Source organism: Camelina sativa, chromosome 11 (genome assembly GCF_000633955.1).
Source record: "Camelina sativa cultivar DH55 chromosome 11, Cs, whole genome shotgun sequence".
In the NCBI taxonomy this organism is placed as follows: Eukaryota; Viridiplantae; Streptophyta; class Magnoliopsida; order Brassicales; family Brassicaceae; genus Camelina; species Camelina sativa.
In genome coordinates, this window is record NC_025695.1 from 27,088,266 (window position 1) to 27,111,161 (window position 22,896).

General features: G+C 33.2%; 4 protein-coding genes across 5 annotated transcripts in view; 2 read left to right on the plus strand and 2 right to left on the minus strand.

Annotated features, from left to right (window-relative positions):
• Positions 1-1,279, plus strand: part of LOC104728386 (deoxynucleoside triphosphate triphosphohydrolase SAMHD1 homolog) — a 7,454-nt gene extending 6,175 nt beyond the window's left edge. Inside the window, exons 15-19 of the mRNA XM_019231966.1 lie at positions 219-299; positions 381-472; positions 570-585; positions 715-825; positions 941-1,279. Of these exons, the coding sequence (XP_019087511.1) occupies positions 219-299; positions 381-472; positions 570-585; positions 715-825; positions 941-1,045 (405 nt within the window). The 3' untranslated portion in view covers positions 1,046-1,279. The remainder of the gene's footprint in view (positions 1-218; positions 300-380; positions 473-569; positions 586-714; positions 826-940) is intronic.
• LOC104724364 (bidirectional sugar transporter SWEET8-like) lies at positions 8,419-10,453 on the minus strand. Its single transcript, XM_010442828.1, has 6 exons — positions 10,282-10,453; positions 9,804-9,840; positions 9,264-9,486; positions 9,012-9,173; positions 8,794-8,916; positions 8,419-8,681 (listed from the first exon to the last, which is right to left on the minus strand). Exons 1-6 carry the CDS (start codon positions 10,322-10,324, stop codon positions 8,550-8,552), a joined length of 720 nt encoding a protein of 239 aa, XP_010441130.1. The 5' UTR covers positions 10,325-10,453; the 3' UTR covers positions 8,419-8,549.
• Positions 18,264-20,116, minus strand: LOC104724366 (RING-H2 finger protein ATL46-like). Of its 2 annotated transcripts, none has more exons than XM_010442831.2 (2): positions 19,814-20,116; positions 18,264-19,642 (listed from the first exon to the last, which is right to left on the minus strand). In XM_010442831.2, exon 2 carries the CDS (start codon positions 19,637-19,639, stop codon positions 18,512-18,514), a length of 1,128 nt encoding a protein of 375 aa, XP_010441133.1. In that variant the 5' UTR covers positions 19,640-19,642; positions 19,814-20,116; the 3' UTR covers positions 18,264-18,511. The 2 variants fall into 2 exon arrangements, with proteins under 2 accessions (XP_010441133.1, XP_010441132.1); XM_010442830.2 differs by having other exon boundaries at positions 18,264-19,639; positions 19,814-20,114.
• On the plus strand, positions 20,667-22,888 carry LOC104728388 (WAT1-related protein At5g40240-like; the record flags this gene model as incomplete). The annotated part of the gene is made up of 7 exons (XM_019231967.1): positions 20,667-20,856; positions 21,091-21,241; positions 21,368-21,660; positions 21,735-21,800; positions 21,891-22,004; positions 22,393-22,642; positions 22,727-22,888. Coding segments are annotated over exons 3-7 (807 nt in total), but the record flags the coding sequence as incomplete, so codon positions are not given.

The following is a 22,896-nucleotide window of genomic DNA, read 5'->3' on the forward strand; positions in this document are numbered from 1 at the left end:
TATTCTCCACAAATGCAGCTAGACGACACAATCCTCAAAACGATCGAAATAGCTCCAGATCCAGAGCTTGCAGAAGCTAAAGAGCTGATACTCCGTGTTCGCAGAAGGCAGTTGTACCAAGTATATACAATTTCACCCGGTTTCTTCTTTTCTTATGCTTAATTAGGCTAAGAATTTCCCTTCTGAAGAAAGACTGATGTATGGATTTTTACTTGCAGTTCTGTAACGAGTATGCGGTTCCAAAGGACAAAATCGATCATTTCAAAGCTGTCACTGCTCAAGATATCATATGTTCTCAGGTTTGTAATCTTTAGCACTTACATAGAGGAAGACTATATCTACAGTCCGTTGCCATACTTAGATCGCTTTTGATTTAACAGAAACACACAAGCTTGACACTAAAAGAAGAAGATATCGCTGTTTCAAACGTCAAGATTGATTTGGCTCGTGGGAGAGAAAATCCTCTTGAATGGTAAACAAAGCACAAGTTAGCTTCTTTGTTTTCTCAATTTCGCTCATTAAAATTCTAACCAACTTATCTTTGTGGTGGATCTGACTGACTTCTTCAGCATCAACTTCTTCAAGGTACATACATACATGAAAAGTTTATGTTCTTGATATGCAGATTTTTGTTTCTCTAAATGTGTAAAGAGGAAAACTTGAAAATAACACAGAATCTCTCAATAAACCAATTGATTTTTATGGTGTCTACAGGATTATGATAGTACAGAGAAGTTTGTGATACCCGAGGACCGAGTCAGTCACTTGTTACCAACAACATATCAAGACAAGATAGTGAGAGTATATGCCAAAAAACCAGAATTGGTATGTGATTGTTATCATTATGAACCCTCATCATCATTATCTTTCTACATTACTGTTTCGAGTGAAGCACAGGAAGTAACGTTTTTATTATTGGTTTTGCAAAATTTATGAACAGGTGGAAGCAGTTTCGGAAGCATTTGAAAATTTCCAAATGAGAACGTATGGAATCAAAGCTCAAGTACACGCAACACCTGAGAAAAAGAAAAGGCGTATTATGTAGTTACGTGGCCGCAATTCATTTCATGGTTTTATTTTGGTTATTTCACGTCTAGGAACTTTTTATATACGGATGTGTGTACATATACTAGTATGCGTTAGACTCACGATCCCGAAGCCTTGGACTTAGAGACAGCGACTCTTTTACACGTAAAGGAAAAAGCAAGGCACCTTTTCTTAATATTTCGGAACCGTTTTAAACATATATTTTTTAGTCACAGCTTTGCAGATTATAATAGTCAGTCAATCTCATTATTTTATTTATTCATTTATTATTGCCTTATTGGTCAAGTTTTAATAGGCCTTTAACGGCTGGTGTAACATATACTGCTGTCTGTGTGGTGGTCTTCAGGACCCTCGCACAGCATGATAATACCCGACGACACCCCAACATTACTTTTCTTGCTGATCGTTACTTCCTTAATTCCTTTGTACTAGTTGTTATTTTGGCATATCTAGCAACTATATATAAGGGCATCCACAATGGGAGGTTATATTTTTTGGGCTCTTAAAATTTTTAATTAATATATTTTATATTTTTGGTTGAATAAGAACTTTGGGAACTCTAATCAAAATGTTCCCCTCCAATGGTGAGTTATAATATTGAGTCTCTTAATTTGAATTTTTTTTTCTTTGAAAATAAATAAATGAAAATACAATATGAAACTATTGCATATTTAGAAGAATGTTTATAAAATTATTGCATTTCATAATTTAGAGTCATCAAACAATATGATATAACAGCTTCTTAGCCAAAACATTATACAAAAATCAAAATCTAAACTGATACCTGTTCCCGGACTTCCTCACTGGGAGAGCTGAGAAGCTTGATGAATGAGGGAACATCACCACTTTCCATAATGACTTTAGCTTTGACTTCACATTAACAACCACTTTCTGTTTAGAAGGATACACCAAAACTATATGCTAAAATGTTGCTTTTCTTCTCAACGAACTTGATAATTGGTACACAAGCCTTAGCAATCACCTGAACAATTAGAGAGCTAATTATTGACATATAATAGTAGTAATAAAAAGTCAAAATACCAAGATATTCTTTGCAATTCCCCTTTGTGACAATGCCCTGGAGAGTGCGCGTAAACCTAGCTGTGGATTTGTGAGACCTGATTCCAAAATCACCACCTATATATACAGCAAAAAGGGATGAAGATTTAGACATGAAGATCTTTCCTAACACTAATCTATACAGCAACTAACGTCTAAGTATCAAAAACAGTATTATAATAACTCCAAAATGGATGTGGAGATAAACGTTGTGTTAAGCTGTTCTAAGGTATTCTCGTTAATTATGTACACCACATAGTCAAAGTGGTGTTATAAACTTACATCCATATCACTTGTTGGAAGATAAAGCCCTGTCCTGTATGACACAAAAACCTCAACCTGCAACAAAGAGAATAAGCAAAGATTAGAGATTGCAGTTGTTGAAATAAAACAATGCTCAAAGAGAGATTGAAGTTTCGAAAGTTTGTACCTTACAACTTGGCCAGATATACTTAATAACACTTGACACACTCGCCACTGCCGCATCACGCTCAACTTTCTCTGCTTGTGTTGGTAACAGAAAATCACAGAAATCTACTATTTCTGCAACAAATCAAGATCAAAGCTTTCTCAACAAGATTCTTTGTGAAGATACAACACCAAAAAGCATAATCAAACACCAGTCAAAGCTTTTCACTTTCAACAAAGTAATCGAACTAACAAGAACCTAAATTTCATAGCCACATTTTAGCAAAAGATTCAAACTTTTGAATGATATTGAGCTTCATTACCTTTATGCAACTGAAGCATTGGGATCTTAGAGAAACTATTCTCACTAAACCAATTACTCTCCAATCTAGGTTGCTCAGCTTCTTCATCTTTCTTCCTCTTTTTACTCTTCTTCTTCGAACACGACGCCGCCGCCACCACCACCGGGGTTACAGGCTCGACGTCGTTATCATTACTCCTGGGATCAACGTCCAGTGAGAAGAAATCAATCGGCGATTCAATCCGACGCTTCAAGGTTTTGGAGTCGTATCTCCTCTGATTGGCCTCCGCCGATTCAATCCGACGCTTCGCATCTCCTCCGACCCCAATCTCCTTCCTTTGANAAAATGGATGTGGAGATAAACGTTGTGTTAAGCTGTTCTAAGGTATTCTCGTTAATTATGTACACCACATAGTCAAAGTGGTGTTATAAACTTACATCCATATCACTTGTTGGAAGATAAAGCCCTGTCCTGTATGACACAAAAACCTCAACCTGCAACAAAGAGAATAAGCAAAGATTAGAGATTGCAGTTGTTGAAATCAAACAATGCTCAAAGAGAGATTGAAGTTTCGAAAGTTTGTACCTTACAACTTGGCCAGATATACTTAATAATACTTGACACACTCGCCACTGCCGCATCACGCTCAACTTTCTCTGCTTGTGTTGGTAACAGAAAATCACAGAAATCTACTATTTCTGCAACAAATCAAGATCAAAGCTTTCTCAACAAGATTCTTTGTGAAGATACAACACCAAAAAGCATAATCAAACACCAGTCAAAGCTTTTCACTTTCAACAAAGTAATCGAACTAACAAGAACCTAAATTTCATAGCCACATTTTAGCAAAAGATTCAAACTTTTGAATGATATTGAGCTTCATTACCTTTATGCAACTGAAGCATTGGGATCTTAGAGAAACTATTCTCACTAAACCAATTACTCTCCAATCTAGGTTGCTCAGCTTCTTCATCTTTCTTCCTCTTTTTACTCTTCTTCTTCGAACACGACGCCGCCGCCACCACCACCGGGGTTACAGGCTCGACGTCGTTATCATTACTCCTGGGATCAACGTCCAGTGAGAAGAAATCAATCGGCGATTCAATCCGACGCTTCAAGGTTTTGGAGTCGTATCTCCTCTGATTGGCCTCCGCCGATTCAATCCGACGCTTCGCATCTCCTCCGACCCCAATCTCCTTCCTTTGATTCCATCTCCTTACTTTGTCAATTCGGGACTTCGTCAATTCGGAGACTTCCGATCGAGAGAGAAAGAGAGAGATTTACAGAGGAAAAGAAACAAAAACCCGATCGTCCATCAAAATAAAATTCTTCTCTTTTAATCTGATTGCCCAACAGATAAGTGACACCTAAGGGCTCTTATTTCAAATTCGAGTCTACTAAATTAGAGGCTCTCTTATATTTTTTTCTTCTATCTGAATTATTTTTTTCCTTCTACTGTATTAAAACCTCCCTTAAAACCTCCCACTGGGGAAGGCCTATAGTATTATCCTTATCTAGTCATTGTTATCTTTTAGTTGTAATTGTGTTGCACATCATTATACTGCTCCTAGTCGAGTATGAAACTTCTTGTAACCAGTAAATTTTTAAGTATTCCCTTTAATATTGTTTGGTTGCTTAATATATATATTGAAATATTTAACACTTGCTTTTTCAGTTTGATATGATCTTTCCTTTCTTTCTAAGAACAGTATTTATATTTAGGAAAAAAGAAGGTTAACTACACGAAGTATAGAAGAATACATGGTCACACATACCAAATATACTATTATATCCTCAACTACACGAAGTATATATATTACATGACCACATGCATGAACTATATGACGTTATGTAGTCAACACCATAAACATACAATCCGGTACATTGGTCGACTGACTCCGGCGAAGACCGACGTTGACTCTGGCGAAGACCGACGTTGACTCTNTGATTTAATATAATTTTTTTAAAAAAATTTAGAATACAATTTTTTTAGTCAACGCCGGAGTCAACGTCGGTCTTCGCCGGAGTCAACGTCGGTCTGCGCCGGAGTCAATCGACCGGTGTATCGGATTGTATGTCTATGGTGTTGATNTTAAAAAATATATTCAGTTCAATATCTAAATATTTTTATATATCTCTAATTTATTCATTCTTATAATTAGTTTNCATGTGACCATGTAATACATATATTTCGTGTAGTTGAGTATACAATAGTATACTTGGTATGTGTGACCATGTATTCTCCTATACTTCGTGTAGTTACCCATCTTTTTTCTTTATATTTATATATGATGTAGACAACTTTGATATCAACTAAAGTATGTACATGGCATAGTCAACTATATATCCTGTTATGTTAACTGAGAAGTACAAAAATAAAACTAACCTTACAAAATGTAAAAAATTAGTAAATTACATTATCATGCAATTGGTCTTAAAGCAAATGTTTATTTTTTTAATAAATTTAAAAATATATTAGACTAATAAAATCTTTTAAATAATTATTAGTTAAAAAATTATTTTCCCTCTAATTAATTATTGACGAAATTTACTAATTAATTCAAAACTTATAAACCAATCAGAATTTTAAAAACTAAGATTTTTATATATAAGTATACAGTGTGATTATTTTAATAACTATATTTGGAAGATTTTGTTGATTATGATTCTCCTATCATCTTTATTTTATTTTATTTACAATTTGTTTTGAATTATCATATAATACTTATGATTAATAAATATGTAGAATTTGTTTTGCATATGTTGTGATTTGAATTTTTAAAAACAAAGATATATAACTCAATATGAAAAAGAAATGTGTGTTGTTAAAAATAAGTTTATGTTGTTGATAAATTAAGAAATTTTATTTTCTCACAATTACAGTATTATAATTACTACATTAAAATATTTCACAAAATAATAATGCAAAATACAATAAACAAAAAATATAAAACTGTAACATACATCAAACAAATTAAAATACTATATTATTCTAAAATAATTATTATTCAAAAAGATGTATGTAAATTTACCAAACAATTTCAATATTAAAAATAAATACAATCTCAGACAAAATATCTTTTTAAAATAAATGTCACAATAATTTTTGGGAAAAACATAGTTCATATCTCCTAATATTAATAATAGCGTAATACCGCAAATTGATAAAGGTAAAACATTTTAAAAATTGTTGGATACAACTTAAATTAGAGTTCGAGAAAAAAATAATAATTAAATTAAAATAGATTGGGTTCATATTAAAATCCTATCCCAAAATAAAATTTAGAGATATATATATATCGATTTGATCAGCTACATATAGTGGTTATGGTATTATGTTTTTAATGGGAACAATACTTGGGTTCACCTCTAAGGTGAACCTATTCATTCACCCCCCTTATAAAATAAGGAAATAAAATCTGTATACATTATTATAAAATTAAAAACTTAAACCGCTCTTTTATAAACCCAAACTGATATATAATTTTATTCTAATTGTAAAATCTAAATTCTAACCATCTCATTTATAAATCCAAATCGACATATAATTTCACTCCAATTGTAATATCTAAACCCTAACCATCTCATTTATAAACTCATACCGACATATAATTTCGTTCTTATTGTAAAATCTAAACCCTAACCATCTTATTGTAAACCCAAACCGACATTAAATTTCATTCTAATTGTAAAATCTAAACCCTAACCACCTCATTTGTAAACCCAAACCCACATATAATTTCGTTTTAATTATAAAATCTAAACACTAACCACTTCATTTGTAAACTCAAACCGACATATAATTTCATTTTCATTGTAAAATCTAAACCCTAACCACTTCATTTGTAAACCCAAACCGACATATAATTTCGTTTTCATTGTAAAATCTAAACTCTAATCACCTTATTATAAATCCAAACCGACAAATAATTTTGTTCTAATTTTAAAAATCTAAACCAAGCCAATATTTAACTTTCCTTAATTAAAAGTATACATAATTTGTTTCCTTAATTTGTTTTGATTTATAATTTAATTTTGATTTATTTTTTAAATGAAATATTAGATAGAAGATTTTGATTGGTTGAGAGGAGAGGGGGTGAACCTAAGTATTTTTCTTTTAGTGGGTGGTATGGTGTTTTTTTTCCTCAACCAAACACTATTTAGAAAAGAATTCTACTATTGGTTGTCAAACCGGTTGATAAATGTTTACAAAGGAAGTTCCAGAAATTAAAGATTTAGACGACCGTGCAAGGCAATCCGCCTTCAAATTGGTGGTATGGTGTTTTATAGTTGTAAATGATGGAAATATGCTATTTAGAGATGGGATTTTTGAAAAATAATTGACAAACATGAGAAAAATGAGCAAACCATAAGGAAACACAGGAATAATAGACAAAAATAACAAAAACTGAAATGACTATTATCATTTTACATTATTGTTTTTGCTTTTGTTTATCAGCTTAAGAATTATAAGGAATAATATAAATATAAGTAGGTGTGGATAGCCTTAAAATCTTCAATCTAAAACTTTTTGTTTTGCTTAGGTGGAAATTATCAGAATAGAGAAAATTGTTGATAAGTTAGATTGTTGAGCCTACATAATATAGTTTATGAAATGGAATCCTCAAAGCTCATTCAGAGGATCAATTGGTATTTGAGTAAAGTAATATGAGGATTTGAAGAAGAAGAGTGGAAGATATGAAGTTGGTTGGAGAATCAAAATCTGGGTTCAATCTGAAATTGAAAAGAGAATCTCTCCATTGAAGCTCAGTTTTAGGATAGTGAAGACTTGTGGGAGATTATTTTATTTCTTTATTTTGTGACGAGAGTGATGATGAGAATATATCTTCCCGTCTTTGTGAACTCTTTTAAAAATCCTTCAAAATAACACCTTTAGAGGTGAGATTTGTTCATTCCTATTTTTCAAGTAGAAATGTATCCAAAATCTTTCAAAATCAGTTTTTAGTAGTTTTTGAATAATACTTGTTAAGTTTGAATAACAGTAGATTTGATATGATTTTTATAAATTTTTGATTGAATAACAAGGGATTGTGAATTATTTTGCATGAATTATTTTGCAGAGAGATTTTAAAATCACAAATTGAATAATACCTAATTTTAGAAAAACTCCAAAATCTTTGATGTATTTTTGAATTCATCCATATATGTATAATTTTTGGTTTGTTTCGTTCAAAAGCTTGCTGATTTTCCCCAGTCAAGATTTACTCATTCATGTATTTATAAAGGTCAAAATTTAATATTTAACAGAATATGACTGGTTTTGATATAAAAAAACCGAAGATGACTAGGAAAATATAGACTTGAAGAGTTTAATAATAATAATCCTAGTCAATGCTTTTTCATCAATTCTCTGTATGATGAATTATTTACAACAAGATAAAAAAAGCATTGACACACATAAAAACATATAAACGGAATTGCACTATAACAGAAATAAAAAATGTATAACAGAAGATACTTGAAAAGAAATCCAAAATTTGATATTTCCTTTGAAATGTTTCACACTAAAAATGTATTAGGAAAAACAAAAAATCCTGACAAATCCTCAAAATCCAGAAACTAAAAAAAATTGAAAGTCTATTATTAAAAATTCTACCAAACCAAAGAAAAAATCCAAAAGATATTAAAAACAAAAAAGGGCCTACACATACAACACTCTTGTGTGTATGAATGTACGTAAGAGAAAATATCTAAAAGAAGAAAAACAATTCTTCAAACTCTGTCCGTCCCTGAGGCTGAAATCTCAACTTCAGATGGCTTCTTCTCCTTTGGAGTTGATTTGTAGTACATGAAATACACTATCAACTGAGAAAGAGCCAACAAGGTCCCCATCCCATTACTTGCCTGTAATTTTGTTTAAAATTGATCACACAATTAAAATCATAGCCATATAATCACAATTTTACAAAATAAATATAAGTTTTTTTTTGTTTTATTCACAGTAGAGAGAACTTACGAGGACGTAGATATCGATTTTGTAGATGAGAGAGTAAGAAGTCCAAATAGCAGCATTAACGAAACAGACCAAAGACAACAAGAATGGCATGTATTCAACACTCTTGGTTTTCACCACTTTAGCCTGTTGATTAACAAAACATTAAAGTATCATCCATTAGAAACAAAACAAAAAACACAAATCGGATCATTAAGGGTCAAGAGAGGAGCTAGACTCACAATGGCCAATGAAGGAGCTCCATACATAGCAATGTTGAAGACATCACAAATCACACCAACGAATGTTTGCTTAGCAAACTCATTCTTGATTGCAAAGAGCGTGACCAGAACAATACCCGCAACAGCAACAACTTCAAGAGCTAAGAATGACACTATGTTCCTCTGCACAAATCAAAACACAATACAATCAGAAACCACACGCAAACCATGATCGATTAATAATTGCAAGGTTAATTAATCAAAATAACTCACTCTAGCGTTCTTCTTGTGACCACAGTAGAGCAAGTAGATACCAACGTAGAAAAGCTCGATGACTAACCCAACACCGTTAATGGTGGAAACCAGAATACTGTCCTTGTGAACCACAGGAAGACCGTAGAACACCCACAGCATACAGTTCATGACCGTCGCTACGTAAGGCACATATGAAAACTCCTCAACTGACTTCTTTTTGAAGATCCTCCAAAATGTCTTCCTATTAATAGATAAACCAAAAAAAAAAAATCAATATATAGTTACAGAACACATTTGCACACATCATCATAGAATAATTATCTAATCATAGCTACATTAATCCTAGAAACCAACCACAACACAATACAACACAGCATACTAGCGACACATTATCAAATAATCACCTACATTAACACTAATATACATATGGACTCAACCATCTACATACTAAACATATGGGCACTCAAACTACATCTCAGTCAGTTTCGAAATATTCACAATTAGGATTATAATACATGTAATTAAGAGAGTTTAATAAAGAGGATTAAGGAGTCTTACGCTGGTGCGGCAAAGAGACCAAAGGAGATAACATTTCCTGCACACAGCATTAAACAAGAGCAAAAAAAATTGTGTTAATCACATCGTTTAATCTCTTCGTATGTATATCGAACGGATCAAGAAATGAAACATTGATCAATCATCACGACGAAAGCTATAGCAAAAACCTCAAACCTCAAATCTAATAACATCGCACTATTTGAACAAAAACAACATATATGTGATCAACGCATCGATGAAGCTAGATTAGAACCGCCATTAGAATCAAGCTCAACATCACACACGTACGATCGATATATATATATATATAGTATTTACGAATCATACATACAAAGATAGAGTCGCCATTAGAATCAAAAGCGATCGATTTGGGAAAAAAGAATCACAATAATAAACGGTTTCGGATTCAGATCAACGGATGCAACTAATAAGCAAAAGAAATCGAAGGAGAAGAGAGAGAGAGAGAGATTAGTGATACCGATGACTCCGATGATGAAACGAACTTGTTGAGCATCAACCATTTTGAAATCGCCGTCAATGAAAGAGAGAGATTGAGAGAGATGAAGAGAGATGAAGAGAGCTTTATTAAGCGAAGAAGACGAAGTGTAGAAGTAAACCTAATCAAGGGCGTTTGGGAATTGTGTGTGAGTGTTTTCTCTCTCTCATCTCTTATCATATATATAGGAGAGAGAGAGAGAGAGAGAGAGAGAGAGAGAGAGAGAGATTAAGATTAAGATAAGAGAGACGTTTGAGTCAAGGAGTCAATATTTCCTTAAACTTAGGGAATTATCAAAAAAAAAATTAAAAATATTAATTACATTTATTTGGTTTGTTACGATCGGTTTTTTTTTTTAATTTGTTTACGGATAATTATAAGTTTTTTTCTGTCTTCATTTTTCATTAATTAAGGCTTGTTCAACGTTTTAATTTAATGTGTGTGTGTTTTTTTTTTGGGAAATGATCGTCGTATTTTTAGGTATTATCCATATGATTATCCAAAACTAGTAAATTTTAATTATTTTTTTTTACCAGATAATATCTTAAAAAGCTATAAAAACGCATTTACGGTGTAATTATCACATTCTGCAATAAAAGGTTAAAAAAAATTATAACGTCTGTTGACCAAAAAAAAAAGAATCCAATAATTTGGTAAAACAAAATACATGTACCAAACTACCAATAATTTTAAAATCTTTGACTATATAAATAAACTTAATAAACATAGACTGCATTTATATTATTTTTTTGTAATATAGTCTTAAGATAAATATTGCCTTAATTACATGGATAAATTTGAAATCTAAGTAAAAAAAAATTTGTTTAATTCTTTCTCTGATAATTAAAATTGAGAAGATTCCAAATCTGAAAATAATTTTGAGTGGTCGTGCGGTCAAAGTATTTCCGTTACATGCCACGTCCTGATTCTACCTCTGAAATTACGTATAGGTTTTACAGCTGTGAAAGTAATTACAACATTTGATACTAACAGCACAATTCACGATATATCTCTCGGACTTGCTGGCCACGGCAAAATCTACGAGCGATCGATGATATATCTCTCAGACTTGCTGGCCACGGCAAATAAACCGGATGGGTTTATTATTTCAATTTCATATCTCGGTTTTGCTATCCGATTCCGGTCCAGTAGATTTTTTTTATTTATTTTACTCGGCAAAAATAAATTCCATTGAAATTAAAGAGTTATTACAAACACAGGCAAAATTAATTTAACATAATTATAACGACGCACATATATGTGTCAGGCACTAAGAAAAATACAGCAGAATGAATTTTCACGATGCTTTCCGTAGAATAGTCTTACTCGCTAACCGATCTCAAGATCTGTTATTATCCAACTTCATATTTGATTTCTCTTTGTTATGAATTGTATGTAGCAACTTTTGGCTAACACTTCTTTTCACAAAACGTAATATTAAACACGATGTGCCCAATTCTAATTATGGATTGTAGACATAGTGGCACCCAAGCTTTTGTACCATGGTCTTTCTGAAATATGTAGACGTCTTTGTACTTCTCTTCAACATATCCCAAGTGTCTGATACTCTCGTGTTGATAGATTTCCATTTAAGAATCGCAAATGCATTGCTCAACCACACAATAAGAGTAATACCAATAAAATATTCTCGCCAATATTTTACCAAATCCAAATGTAATCTCGACATCTCAAACCAACAAAATCCAAATATATACACCCAATAATCATAATCACTTACTTTTGGATCCATATCTGAACTAAAACTCCATTTCTCAAGTTGGAGAAGTCTAAATTTAATCGGAAGGTTCGAAGAGATTGTAGACACGTACCAAAGATGAAACAATGAAGAACATATTTCCAGCGCCTCGAAATAGTAGTGCTCATCAGATCATCCTTAAAGGATGAACTAGAGATAATGAGAACGAGAAGGCAGTATATCATTGTCATTTCTTGTGCATATACATCAACCGTAATCGAAGCATAAACAAATCCAAGGTTAATAATTCTTTGCATCCAGAATTTTCACTCAATTCTGATTGAAAGGAAGAGATGTTTGGGTATCGACAAGCAACATATCGAAGATTGAAATCAATTGACCATGGCGGTTTCCTTAAACGAACTTTAAATTCCAAAGATTGGAAACAAAAACCGTATGGGGAATGCCCCAACGGAAGGAAAGCGACAATTGCTCTCCGAAGTTGGAAGAAACTGATTGTAAAATCACTTGCTCGAAGGAAAGGTGGCGATGGCCGACGCCGGAGAAGCGGACGCCGGTCGAGGATTGTGCAAAAACGAAGGGCTCTGTTTAAGAAACGGTTTCGGGAACCAGAAGAGAGAGAGTTTCGGGAACTTTTGGTATCATTCCGGTCCAGTATATGCCAAAATTACCAAAANACAAAAAAAAAAAAAAAAAAGTAACTAATAATTCACAGTACACGGATATCATGTATACATAGAAGTAAAGTTTCACTGTGTAATTATTGGTCCACTTGATAATATAATTAAAAAAATTATTTATTTTAAATCACAAATAAAAAATATTTTATTATGACATTTAACTCATATTTTAATATAAAACTGAAATTATATAAATTATGCATTAACTAAATTTCTCCACTCAATTATATTAAAACACATAATAAATTAAAATTGTAACTCCTATCTATATTTCTCCACTAAATTGTATTAAAACACATAATAAATTAGAATTTCATATCACTTCTATTCCTATAAATACTCACTCTCCCATTCTCTCATCCTTTTCAACTATATCTCAAATTTTGTTGTTGTTGTTTGTTGTTGTTGTTATTAGGTAGTTTTTGATGTTTTAATAGGTTTATCTTCATAGTTTTTGATGTTTTAAAAGGTTTATCTTTATTGTCTATTTTAGATTATCATCTTGTAAGTAATCATTTTTTATACTCTTTTACTATATTCACCCCACAAGGTCATGAGGTTGAAAATATATATGTCTGATTCTATATTCTCTTCTAACACTCAAATTTAAATGGAGTAAAATATAGAAAAAGAATATAATTAAAAGTTAAAAACACATAATAACTTAGAATTGCAACTCCTATTTTTCTAAATATAATTTTACATCACTTCTATTCCTATAAATACTCATTTTCTTATTCTCTCATTCATTCATTCTCTCATCATCTTCTACTATATCTCAAATCTTTTTGTTTTGTTTTGTTTTTTGTTTTTTTTTTGTTGTTGTTGTATGGGTTAAAAAATCAAATCAAATATCATTGTAGAAGCTTAATTCTAAATTATATTTTTGGAATTTGTAAGATATATATATATATGTATATATATATATATATATATTACATTGTTTTTGATGTTTTAAAAGGTTTATCTCCATTACCTAATTTAGATTATCATCTTATAAGTAATCATTTTTTAATATTCTTCTACTATATTCACCCCACAAGGTCATGAGTTTGAAAAGATCCATGTCTAATTCTCTATTCTTTTCTGGCACTCAAGTTTAAATGGAGTAAAATATAGAAAAAGAATATAATATTTTAAATATATCATCTAATTAAACCCTCTAAAGATGAAACCATTAGTATGAAATCTAACACTAGAATATAAATTGATGAGTGAAAATTTAAAAAAAGAAACTAAAAAGATAGAAGTTTTCCTTGGGATTTTAAAAAATATTTTGATTGACTAATCTTAATTTCATATTTACTTAATAACCTTACTTAATATTTTTAAAATCTTTATCTGTGATATTTTATATGAATTATATATATATTTTTTTATTTGGTTACAATATAAAATTCTAATTGGTTTTTTTTAATTGGTTTTAGTGAATATAAATGAGTTATTTAAATTTTGATTGATTTGTTTTATATTGCACCTTTAAACATTGTTTTTAAGACATGTTATAAACTAACTTATAATTTTGAATTTTTGATCCGTAAAATAAGCCCAAAAAACCCAAAAAGTCATGCAGCCCTGTTAGAGCCGGACCGGGCTTTGAAATAAAGACTTGGAAATATTTCGGGGCGGGCGGAGAAGGGCCGGACCGGGCTGAGCCAGCCCGATTGACACCCCTATGTGTCACATCACGTTGTCTTTCACTTCATAAACCTTTGCCGAGATAATAAAAAAAAACACGAAGACTCTAATTGTTTGTTCTTCTCCTTCACACTATAAGACTGCTTTTGAATTCAGTTAGAGAGAATAAAAAAAACAATCGTCACAAAGTTTTGCTTTCGATGAAACAAACATAAAGAGAAGAAAACACACGACTCATGTGGCAAGAGACATGGAAGAAGCATAGGCCATTGTTAAAGAGGCAAATCAATCTCACCAAAATCACCTTTGATTAATTCGAACAAGAATTTCATCAAAATCTACAGATTCTGCAATCAAATTCTCCGGTTATCGAGAACTCTTTGGAAGAAGAGGCGAGGATAAAAAATAGGATAAGGAAGAAATTTGAAAAGATAGAATATAGAGAAAGAGGCGCATAGTGATGTGAAGAAGAAGGAAGAAGAGAAGAGAAACAGAGATATTAATTCCTCATGTAAGCCCCTCGCTAACCATACAATTGTCGTCTTATATACAAAAGATTAAAAAATTCACAAAAGAGCAACTTGGGCATGACAAAGTTCATTAATTTCTTTTATAATCGCAGGTCCAATCGAGGTAAAGATGTCATTTTTATTCAAGCGTTTAGGGTTGCTTCAAGAAGAAATATTCGTGTTTGTGTAAGTTGACTAACCTCTTCTTTGTTGACTTAGGTCTTAAATGAAGATGATATTGAGCAAGTTGCTGCTTTGGACCAGAACGTTTTCTTTTTCAAGGTTTAGTATAATACATGTTACTTACTACTACTTCTAGAATTCTCTATGTGAAAATTATCATTTTTTATTTCCCTTCGATCTTAGTAAATTTCAAAAGCTTCATCTTTGATTTATGTCAGATTTATGAGACAAAGGTTGAAGTGCCTAAACCTAAAGTACTCTAAGAGATCCATCAATAATATTTAAAATGTAGAAATCAAAGAGTGATATGTCTTACTGTTATAGAGGGTTTGTGAGTGAAAAACAAATCAAGAACTAATGATTTGTAATCCCTAAATTTATTTGGTAATAAAATTTAAAATCTATTTAGAAACTAAATTTATAAAATAAAAACTCATGTATCATATGATGATGTAAATAATATTAATAAAAAAATACTATTGAAATTATCAAAAACTTATGAATTGATTCCTAATAACATATATTAAATTATGAATTAAGAAAAACAAAACAGAATATGACAAAAATAACATAAAAAACCAATCCCGCGGCGTAGCGCGGGTACGAACCTAGTATATATAAATGCACTAGTTCGAGAAACTTTATTTTTGTTCTCTTCGAATTATATTCTTCTTTTTTTTTCCACTTCTTCTCTAATTTATTCGTTGTTTATGATTTTAAAAAAGTTCAAACCGGTAAAAGTGTCATTTAAGATCACCCTTGGCCGGGTCAGTCGGATGTAGTGTCCGTTTTTGGCTTAGGATCGGAACAATGAAAGCCGAAGAAACCAAGTCTTGCTGATGCTGCACCTTTTGGTGTCGATGCTATTTGGACAAGTCCTACACGCCGATCTTGAGGTTCTAATAGCTTGGAATTGCTTTGATCTTTAGTATAGATTTTGGTCTTCTCTGTGTTAGTAGTTGTTTTCGTATCATAGGGTAAATTTAGGTGGTTCAAGAGATGATTTCACTCTGAGTTGTAGAGTGTTATTTTATCTCATTGTGGTTAAAAAAATGCAATGGTTTTTCGATCAGATAGCGTTGAATCCGCTAGTGTTTCAGGGTGATACTAGATCGAACCATTGCATTTGGTCCAATTCTATAGAGGTGAATGATATGTACCTTCAATTTGGATGTATTCCTTTGGTTAATGAAGTTGAGCCAAAAAAAAAAAAAAAAAAAAATCACCCTTGAAACTTGCGTATAAGTAGTAAGTAGCTCACTCTTACTAAAAATCATTCTCCGGTTACATTTTTGGTCGTTTTTTTCTCCTCTTTTGTAGTTTGTGTTCTAACGATCGGATTTTGCTTCTGTCCGTTGGTAACTCCGGCGAGGTTGTTGTGGACAACGAGTTTCTTCGCCACAAAGTCATGATTTTCTTAACAAGATCGTTTAATTTCAAAGTCCTAATTGATTTTATTTTTAGTTTTAAGTCAAAAGTCTCCAATTACAAGGTGAGAAACTTCACTTTCCCTTGAGAATCTTGTTCTTGTAGGTGATAATCTTTGTTTCTTCTTTTCAAATTTCGAAAAATTCCAGTGAAATTATCTAACTTGGAAGAAACATTGTCACTAAATCATGAACAAAACCAGCCATCGAAATGAAAGAAACTTTGACAAGAACGTATTTTCTCCGGTGAAATATTAATCACTTCTGGTTATTTGACTAGGGAGAAAGATTGAGTTATCAAAAAAGCTTTGATAGCCTCAACGTCAAGTAGCTGTTTGGTTCCAGAATCGAATAGCTCGATCTAGGATTGAGCAAATCGAAAGAGAGGTCAAGGCTTGTTATGATGACCCCTTCCTGGCAATACATGAATCAGTTACCTCAGAGAATGAGATTCCCAATTCTAAAGTAAGTAAAAGCTACAGATTTTATGGCTTCCAAGACAGAAGTTAAGCTCAAGATTCAGACATGTTTCTACATACTTTGACTGAGAAGCTAAACCAATCCCAAAGAAAATTTCCAAGATAAGCTTAATAACTCCAAAGGTGATGAAATTATGGGCTCTTCCACAGCTTTGACTCCATTAGCAAATGAAGATTACCTCACTAACATGTTCATGAACGATGAATCATCACTCAGCTGGTGGGTTCGGCCATCGAATCCGAGACCAGTTTATAGATCAAGAGACTTAGTTTTAAGCTTCTGTTCTAAACATGGGTAAAAGCTTGAATTAGGCCTGGACATAAAAACCGTACCCGTATACCCAATCCGAAACCCAACCCGAAAAACCAAGTTCGGGTTGGGTACGGGTTTGCCTACCCTATTGGGTTCTATTTTCTAATATTTGTGGGTTCGGGTTAGGGTCGGATAATACCCGATATCCGTTTGGATACCGATTAAACCCAAACATATAAACATATTTATAATATTTATCATTAATATAATGCAATTATCCCAAAATTATGATTATAATTTTAAATATTTCATTTAGTTTTATACCTAAATATCAAAAATAATCAAAATATCTAAAATATTTTGGCACATAAGTCAAAATTTAACTAAATTTATTTAAATTTAATTATATTTGAATTATATTTTTTCGGGTACCCGGTAGTTCGGGTACTAATCGGGTTCTAAAATTTGTAACCTAAACCGACTCCAACCCGATAGTACCCAAACCGAACTGAACCCGAATGGGTAATACCCGAACCCGAACGGGTTACCCGAATGTCCAACCCTAGCTTGAATAGTCTATAGAACATAAAAGTATATGGATCAAATAGAGAGTTCATTTTTCTTTTGGATCTATATTAATTTATATGAGCAATCAATCAAAATCTAGTGGGTAATGGTTTTTATGTTAGAGTCAAATAAAACATATTGACCCTACAACAACCAACATAAACCATTTAGAGCCAAATACTTTTGAAATTAAAGTCTTACATGTAATTGGTGTATTGAAAGACTTCATATTTGTTTTTGATTATAATAATGACTCTTAACCCAAACCAAAGACTCTACTGTGTTTGAACACAAGTCAAAAGTTCCCTTTTGTTTTCTATACCTACTTAAAAAATTCCAAAACCAATCAAGAAAACTTATAAAAATATAAAAGTAAACCATATTATAATCGATGACTATCAAGATTTGTATACAAAATACAATAATATATGCATAAAGCTAACAGTGAATTAGTTGAGAGAGTAAAGGAAAGTATAAAGAGAACCGGTGACTCCCAAAGTGAAGAAATAAAGAGACAAAGATAATAAAAATAAAGCTAAAGCATCAGTCTTTTGGAATCCATTATTGTTGAGCATGCGTAATTTATAATTTGATCTCATATGATTAACAAGCATAATGCAACTGAAGTTCTTATCAAGAATCAAAACCCTTTTGAACAATATGGTACAACATATGGTTACGAATCCCCTCCCCCCAAAATATGATCAGTAAACCCCTAAGTATCGATGATTTTGATTGAATAAAAATGAGCAATAGATACTACCTTACGTCGTTCTCCAGCTTCTTATGATCTTCCATCCATGGGAGTTTCGGAAGATCATCAACGTTAAGTGATGAAGAAGGCAACCTTCTTTGAGCATCTGAAGAGAACTTGTCTTTCTTTGGCCATAACCAAATCTTAGAAACCGAAAAGCTCTCTCCTTTAGCCACACTATTGATCTTTTTGTTCTCTTCCGATGCTGATGATGAGTTCCCTGTCTGCTCAGAGTCCTTGTCCTGAGGTTTCACTCTCGGCAGTCTATCGTTGGCAAAGGGGACCTTAAGCTCGGAGTTACCGAGTATATACTGATACGAACCCATTGAGAAACATCTCCTTGCATCCAAGTTACTACTACTAGTCTCTCCTCCAGCAACAACAACATCCTGATCCTGACCATTACCAACATTGTCAAGCCTCTTGAACTTGCCCAATCTCACCGGTAAAACACCTTTCTCCACAACGATCTCTTGGATCTCCATAGTTTTCTGGCTTCCATTCTCAGCCACACACTCTTCATCTTCCCTTATATCATCGAAATCAAACATCGGGTTCTCCATAGAGAAACCAGGGGAAAAGAGAGTGCCACGGCAAAGAGGACAAGTAGAATTCGACTGAAGCCAAGTATCAATACAGTTCAAATGAAACGCATGGCTACACGTTGGTAACAATCTCAGCTTATCTTTCTCAGAGAACTCACAGAGACAAACCGCGCAATCAAATGGCTCTTGAGCACCACCACCACTAGCAACAATCTCTTTGTAGTGAAAAACAGGTAAAGCGTCGATAAAAGCTTGATCAAGACCAGAATCATTCAAATGAAAAAGCTGTTGAAGCTGTCTTTGAAGAGCATCACTAGTTGAGATCTCAGGGAATCTATTAGACCTTGAAGAAGCAGTAGCAGAAGGATGCTTTATGAGAAACCTAACGAGCAAATGAAGAAGCCCAGAGATGAAGAACAAGACAGCTAGAATCACAATTACAAAGAGAACCGCCGGACTGATTCTGTTACCGGACGACGGTGGCGGAGGAGGAGGAGACGGCGGAGAAAGAATTGGGTCTTTGTAAAACGGTGGTGGGTATGCAAAGTTGCCATCTTTTTGCTCAATCGTGAATCGAACCCAAGACATCTTCTTGTAAGATTCAGAAACGATGAAAAAAAAAAAATCTCAATTTCAAGATCTCGCAAAAAGCTCAATGAAGAAAAAACAAACAACTCCAAGTTAAGTGGAAGAGTTCCAATTTCAATAACATCAACATCAGAGAGAGAGAGAGAGAGAGAGAGAGATAAACACAAAACTCACCTAAAAGCTCTGTCCCCCAGAGATGATTCTTGAAAAGAGAGACACAAAACCCTAAATGAAAGAGGGCTAATAATAATATATGTCAGATTTGCAGAGGAAGAAGAAGAAGAGAGTAAAGGAACTCTCTTTCCTCTTGCTTTTTTATCTCTCTTCTATCTCTATCACTATCTCTATATATCTCAATCTCTACAACCTTTCCTTTTCTTGAGCTTTAATGGTGGAAATAGAAGACCCGAAGAAAGTGGAAAGTGATTTTGTAATTTCTCGAAGTGCGAGGCAAACAACAACATTGAAGCAATTAAAATTAAAAAAAAACAAAAAAGTAAAAAGCTTTGAAATATGAAAAATTAAAAAAAAAAAAAAAATAGAACCCTTAAGAAGATAAATAAATAAAAAGTGTTATTTTAGATTTGGGTCCACGTGCATAGAGATGAACGAGTTGATATGTCAGATGGTCAACTCCAAAGACAAAATAAATTTAAATGACGGTTTCCTATGTTTTTGGACTTATATTAGAATCCGTACTGGGCCGGACCATCCAGCCCAATCCACTGTTAAGAGCATGACCAGCTATATGATAGACAATATTCCGGTTTAGCTTCGGTTTGGTTGTCTTTGTTTTTAGGTCTTATTCGTTTTTGTAAATCATATATAACAAACATCCTTTGTATTTTAGTTTGGTTTCGTTTTCAGTTTTATCTATTTTACTAAAATGAAATTAATATGATTTTATTATTATGTCTAACGTTTTAAACTAGACCACTGGATTTATTGATAAAATATCAGGGTGAATGGTTTTGGTTTCGTTCGATTTAAATTTTTTGGTTACGGTCTTTTTCGGTTTAGTTTGGGAAGCGTGTTAATTTTGAATGAATCGTACTGGATCTACGCTTTTGATGAGAAGCGTGTCACTTTCTCAACGAGCGTCTCAAAATCTAACCGTTTGATCAAAATATTTTTGACGGTCATCGTCTCGCCGACAGCTTTGGAAAAGTCGCCGGAGAAATTAACTGCTCCCGTGAGCATCTCCGCCTGGGAATTTGGTTCGATTCTGATCTTTTTAGTTGCTTTATCTTCTGTTGCTGGAGGAATCGTAGGTCAGCGATGACATTGATCTTTGGAATCGGCTTAAGAAAATTAATGAAACTAGGATTGATTTAGGTTAAGTTACTATCTGAAGATTGTACTCTCTGTAGGTGAGGTGACTCTAGATTTGGTGAATCATCTATGAGCTCTGTAGTGAATTATTGATATTTTGGTGGATTCTTTGTTGATAGAGAGATGATTCAGCAACACGAAAGCAAAAGCTACAAGTCTACATCAGTGGAGGAGAATATTCCAATGGAAGATAGTAAAGCTGGTGAAGGTATTAGAGCTCAATGGCTAAAGTGCCTTGTCATGGGGTCCCCTGGAGTATTAGAATATGAGGTGAAGTTGGGATAATTAATTATGGACAAAGGCTGATATTTTTTTCGACATTTGTCGTCGTCTTCACGATGAACTGTTGGTTTTTTATTTATTAAACAATGACCGTTTTCACAAGCGTGGTGGCAGGCATGATTGATTGTTTCTGAGTTCACTTCAATTTTTCAAGAGAGTTTCTGAGAACCTAGCTATCAGTATCTATCTATCATGAGAGAAATAGGAGAAGAGAAAGTGGCGTGGATATACTTTACCAGAGATGTTGTGCCGTTTGCTGCTATGTTTGCTGTGGAGTGTACAACGGTTGGGTCGAACACACTGTACAAGGCTGCAACTTTAAGAGGATTGAACTTCTATGTCTTTGTCTTCTACTCTTATGTTGTTTCAACAACTCTCCTTCTTCCACTTTCCTTTGTCTTTGGAAGGTACTAATCTCCGCATCTACTCTTTTTCCAGTCTAAGCTTTTCAAGTTTATGAACTTTTTTTTGACACATGCAGATCAAGAAGCTTACCTTCTGCCAAGTCTCCTCTCTTTTTCAAGATTTTCTTACTTGGTCTTATCGGGTAATATATTACTCCTGCTTCTAGTTTTAAAGGCATTTCTGGCTTTTGTTTTCTAGTTTTTTTTTTAAAATTTAACTTGAGGGGGAACAGGTTCATGTCGCAGATCGTTGGTTGTAAAGGTATTGTATATAGCTCCCCAACTCTTGCCTCTGCTATCAGCAATCTGACACCAGCGTTTACATTCACACTCGCCGTTATCTTCAGGTTCTACCTCTTTCTCTTTCGTTTCTGTTTTGGGAAATAGTTTGGACTATGAAAAATGGGATGATTTCACTCTAAACCAACCATACAAAATCTTACCCCTTTTACCTTTGTGGAATGACTAAATGACTAAGATTGTATTTTTTGGACATCATGGGTTTTGCTATCAGTTGATGGTCCCAATTTATACCAGAAGATACAAAAAACTTCCCACGTCTATCGAAGCCAAAAAGTAAATATTATTAAGTACCTAGTGGTCATTCTTGGTCGGTTATAAATGTTCTGCTTGTTCTTTCCTGAGATAAGTTGGGTGGATATGAGGTCTGTTTCTGTTTGTTACTATCAATCTTATTATCTAACTCTTTTTTGCTTTCTTGGGTGACTCTTAAAGGATGGAACGAGTAATGTTAAGTAGCTCTGCTACTCAGGCTAAAATCATTGGTGCAATACTATCTATATCTGGTGCTTTGGTCATTGTGCTTTATAAAGGCCCAAAAGTGCTCGCTGTTGCATCTTCTACACCTTCATCACTTACCATTTCGTCTCACCAGCATTTGACCTCAGTAGATTCTAGCTGGATACTCGGAGGACTCCTGCTTGCTTCACAGTATTTTCTTATATCAGTCTGGTATATTATACAGGTACAAATACTTGAAAAGTTCACCAAATAAACTTTGACTAAACATTAAAAGTTTTGCTAAATACGGTAGCTCTAATGGTTTCAGACTCGGGTCATGGAGGTATACCCTGAAGAAATAACGGTAGTCTTCTTCTACAACTTATTTGCAACACTAATCTCAGCACCAGTATGTCTATTTGCGGAAAGTAACTTGACTTCTTGGGTACTTAAACCGGATATTACCCTCACTGCAATCATATACTCGGTGAGAATCAA

Bases quoted from the DNA above. Each gene is read 5' to 3' on its own strand.
- LOC104724364 (XM_010442828.1), bottom strand. From the start codon at position 10,324: ATGGTTGATGCTCAACAAGTTCGTTTCATCATCGGAGTCATCG. The intron at 9,841-10,281 runs GTATCACTAATC...TGCTGTGTGCAG, and splicing joins TTTCATCATCGGAGTCATCG to GAAATGTTATCTCCTTTGGT. The intron at 8,917-9,011 runs GTGAGTCTAGCT...GTTAATCAACAG, and splicing joins GAGCTCCTTCATTGGCCATT to GCTAAAGTGGTGAAAACCAA.
- LOC104724366 (XM_010442831.2), bottom strand. From the start codon at position 19,639: ATGTCTTGGGTTCGATTCACGATTGAGCAAAAAGATGGCAACTTTGCA.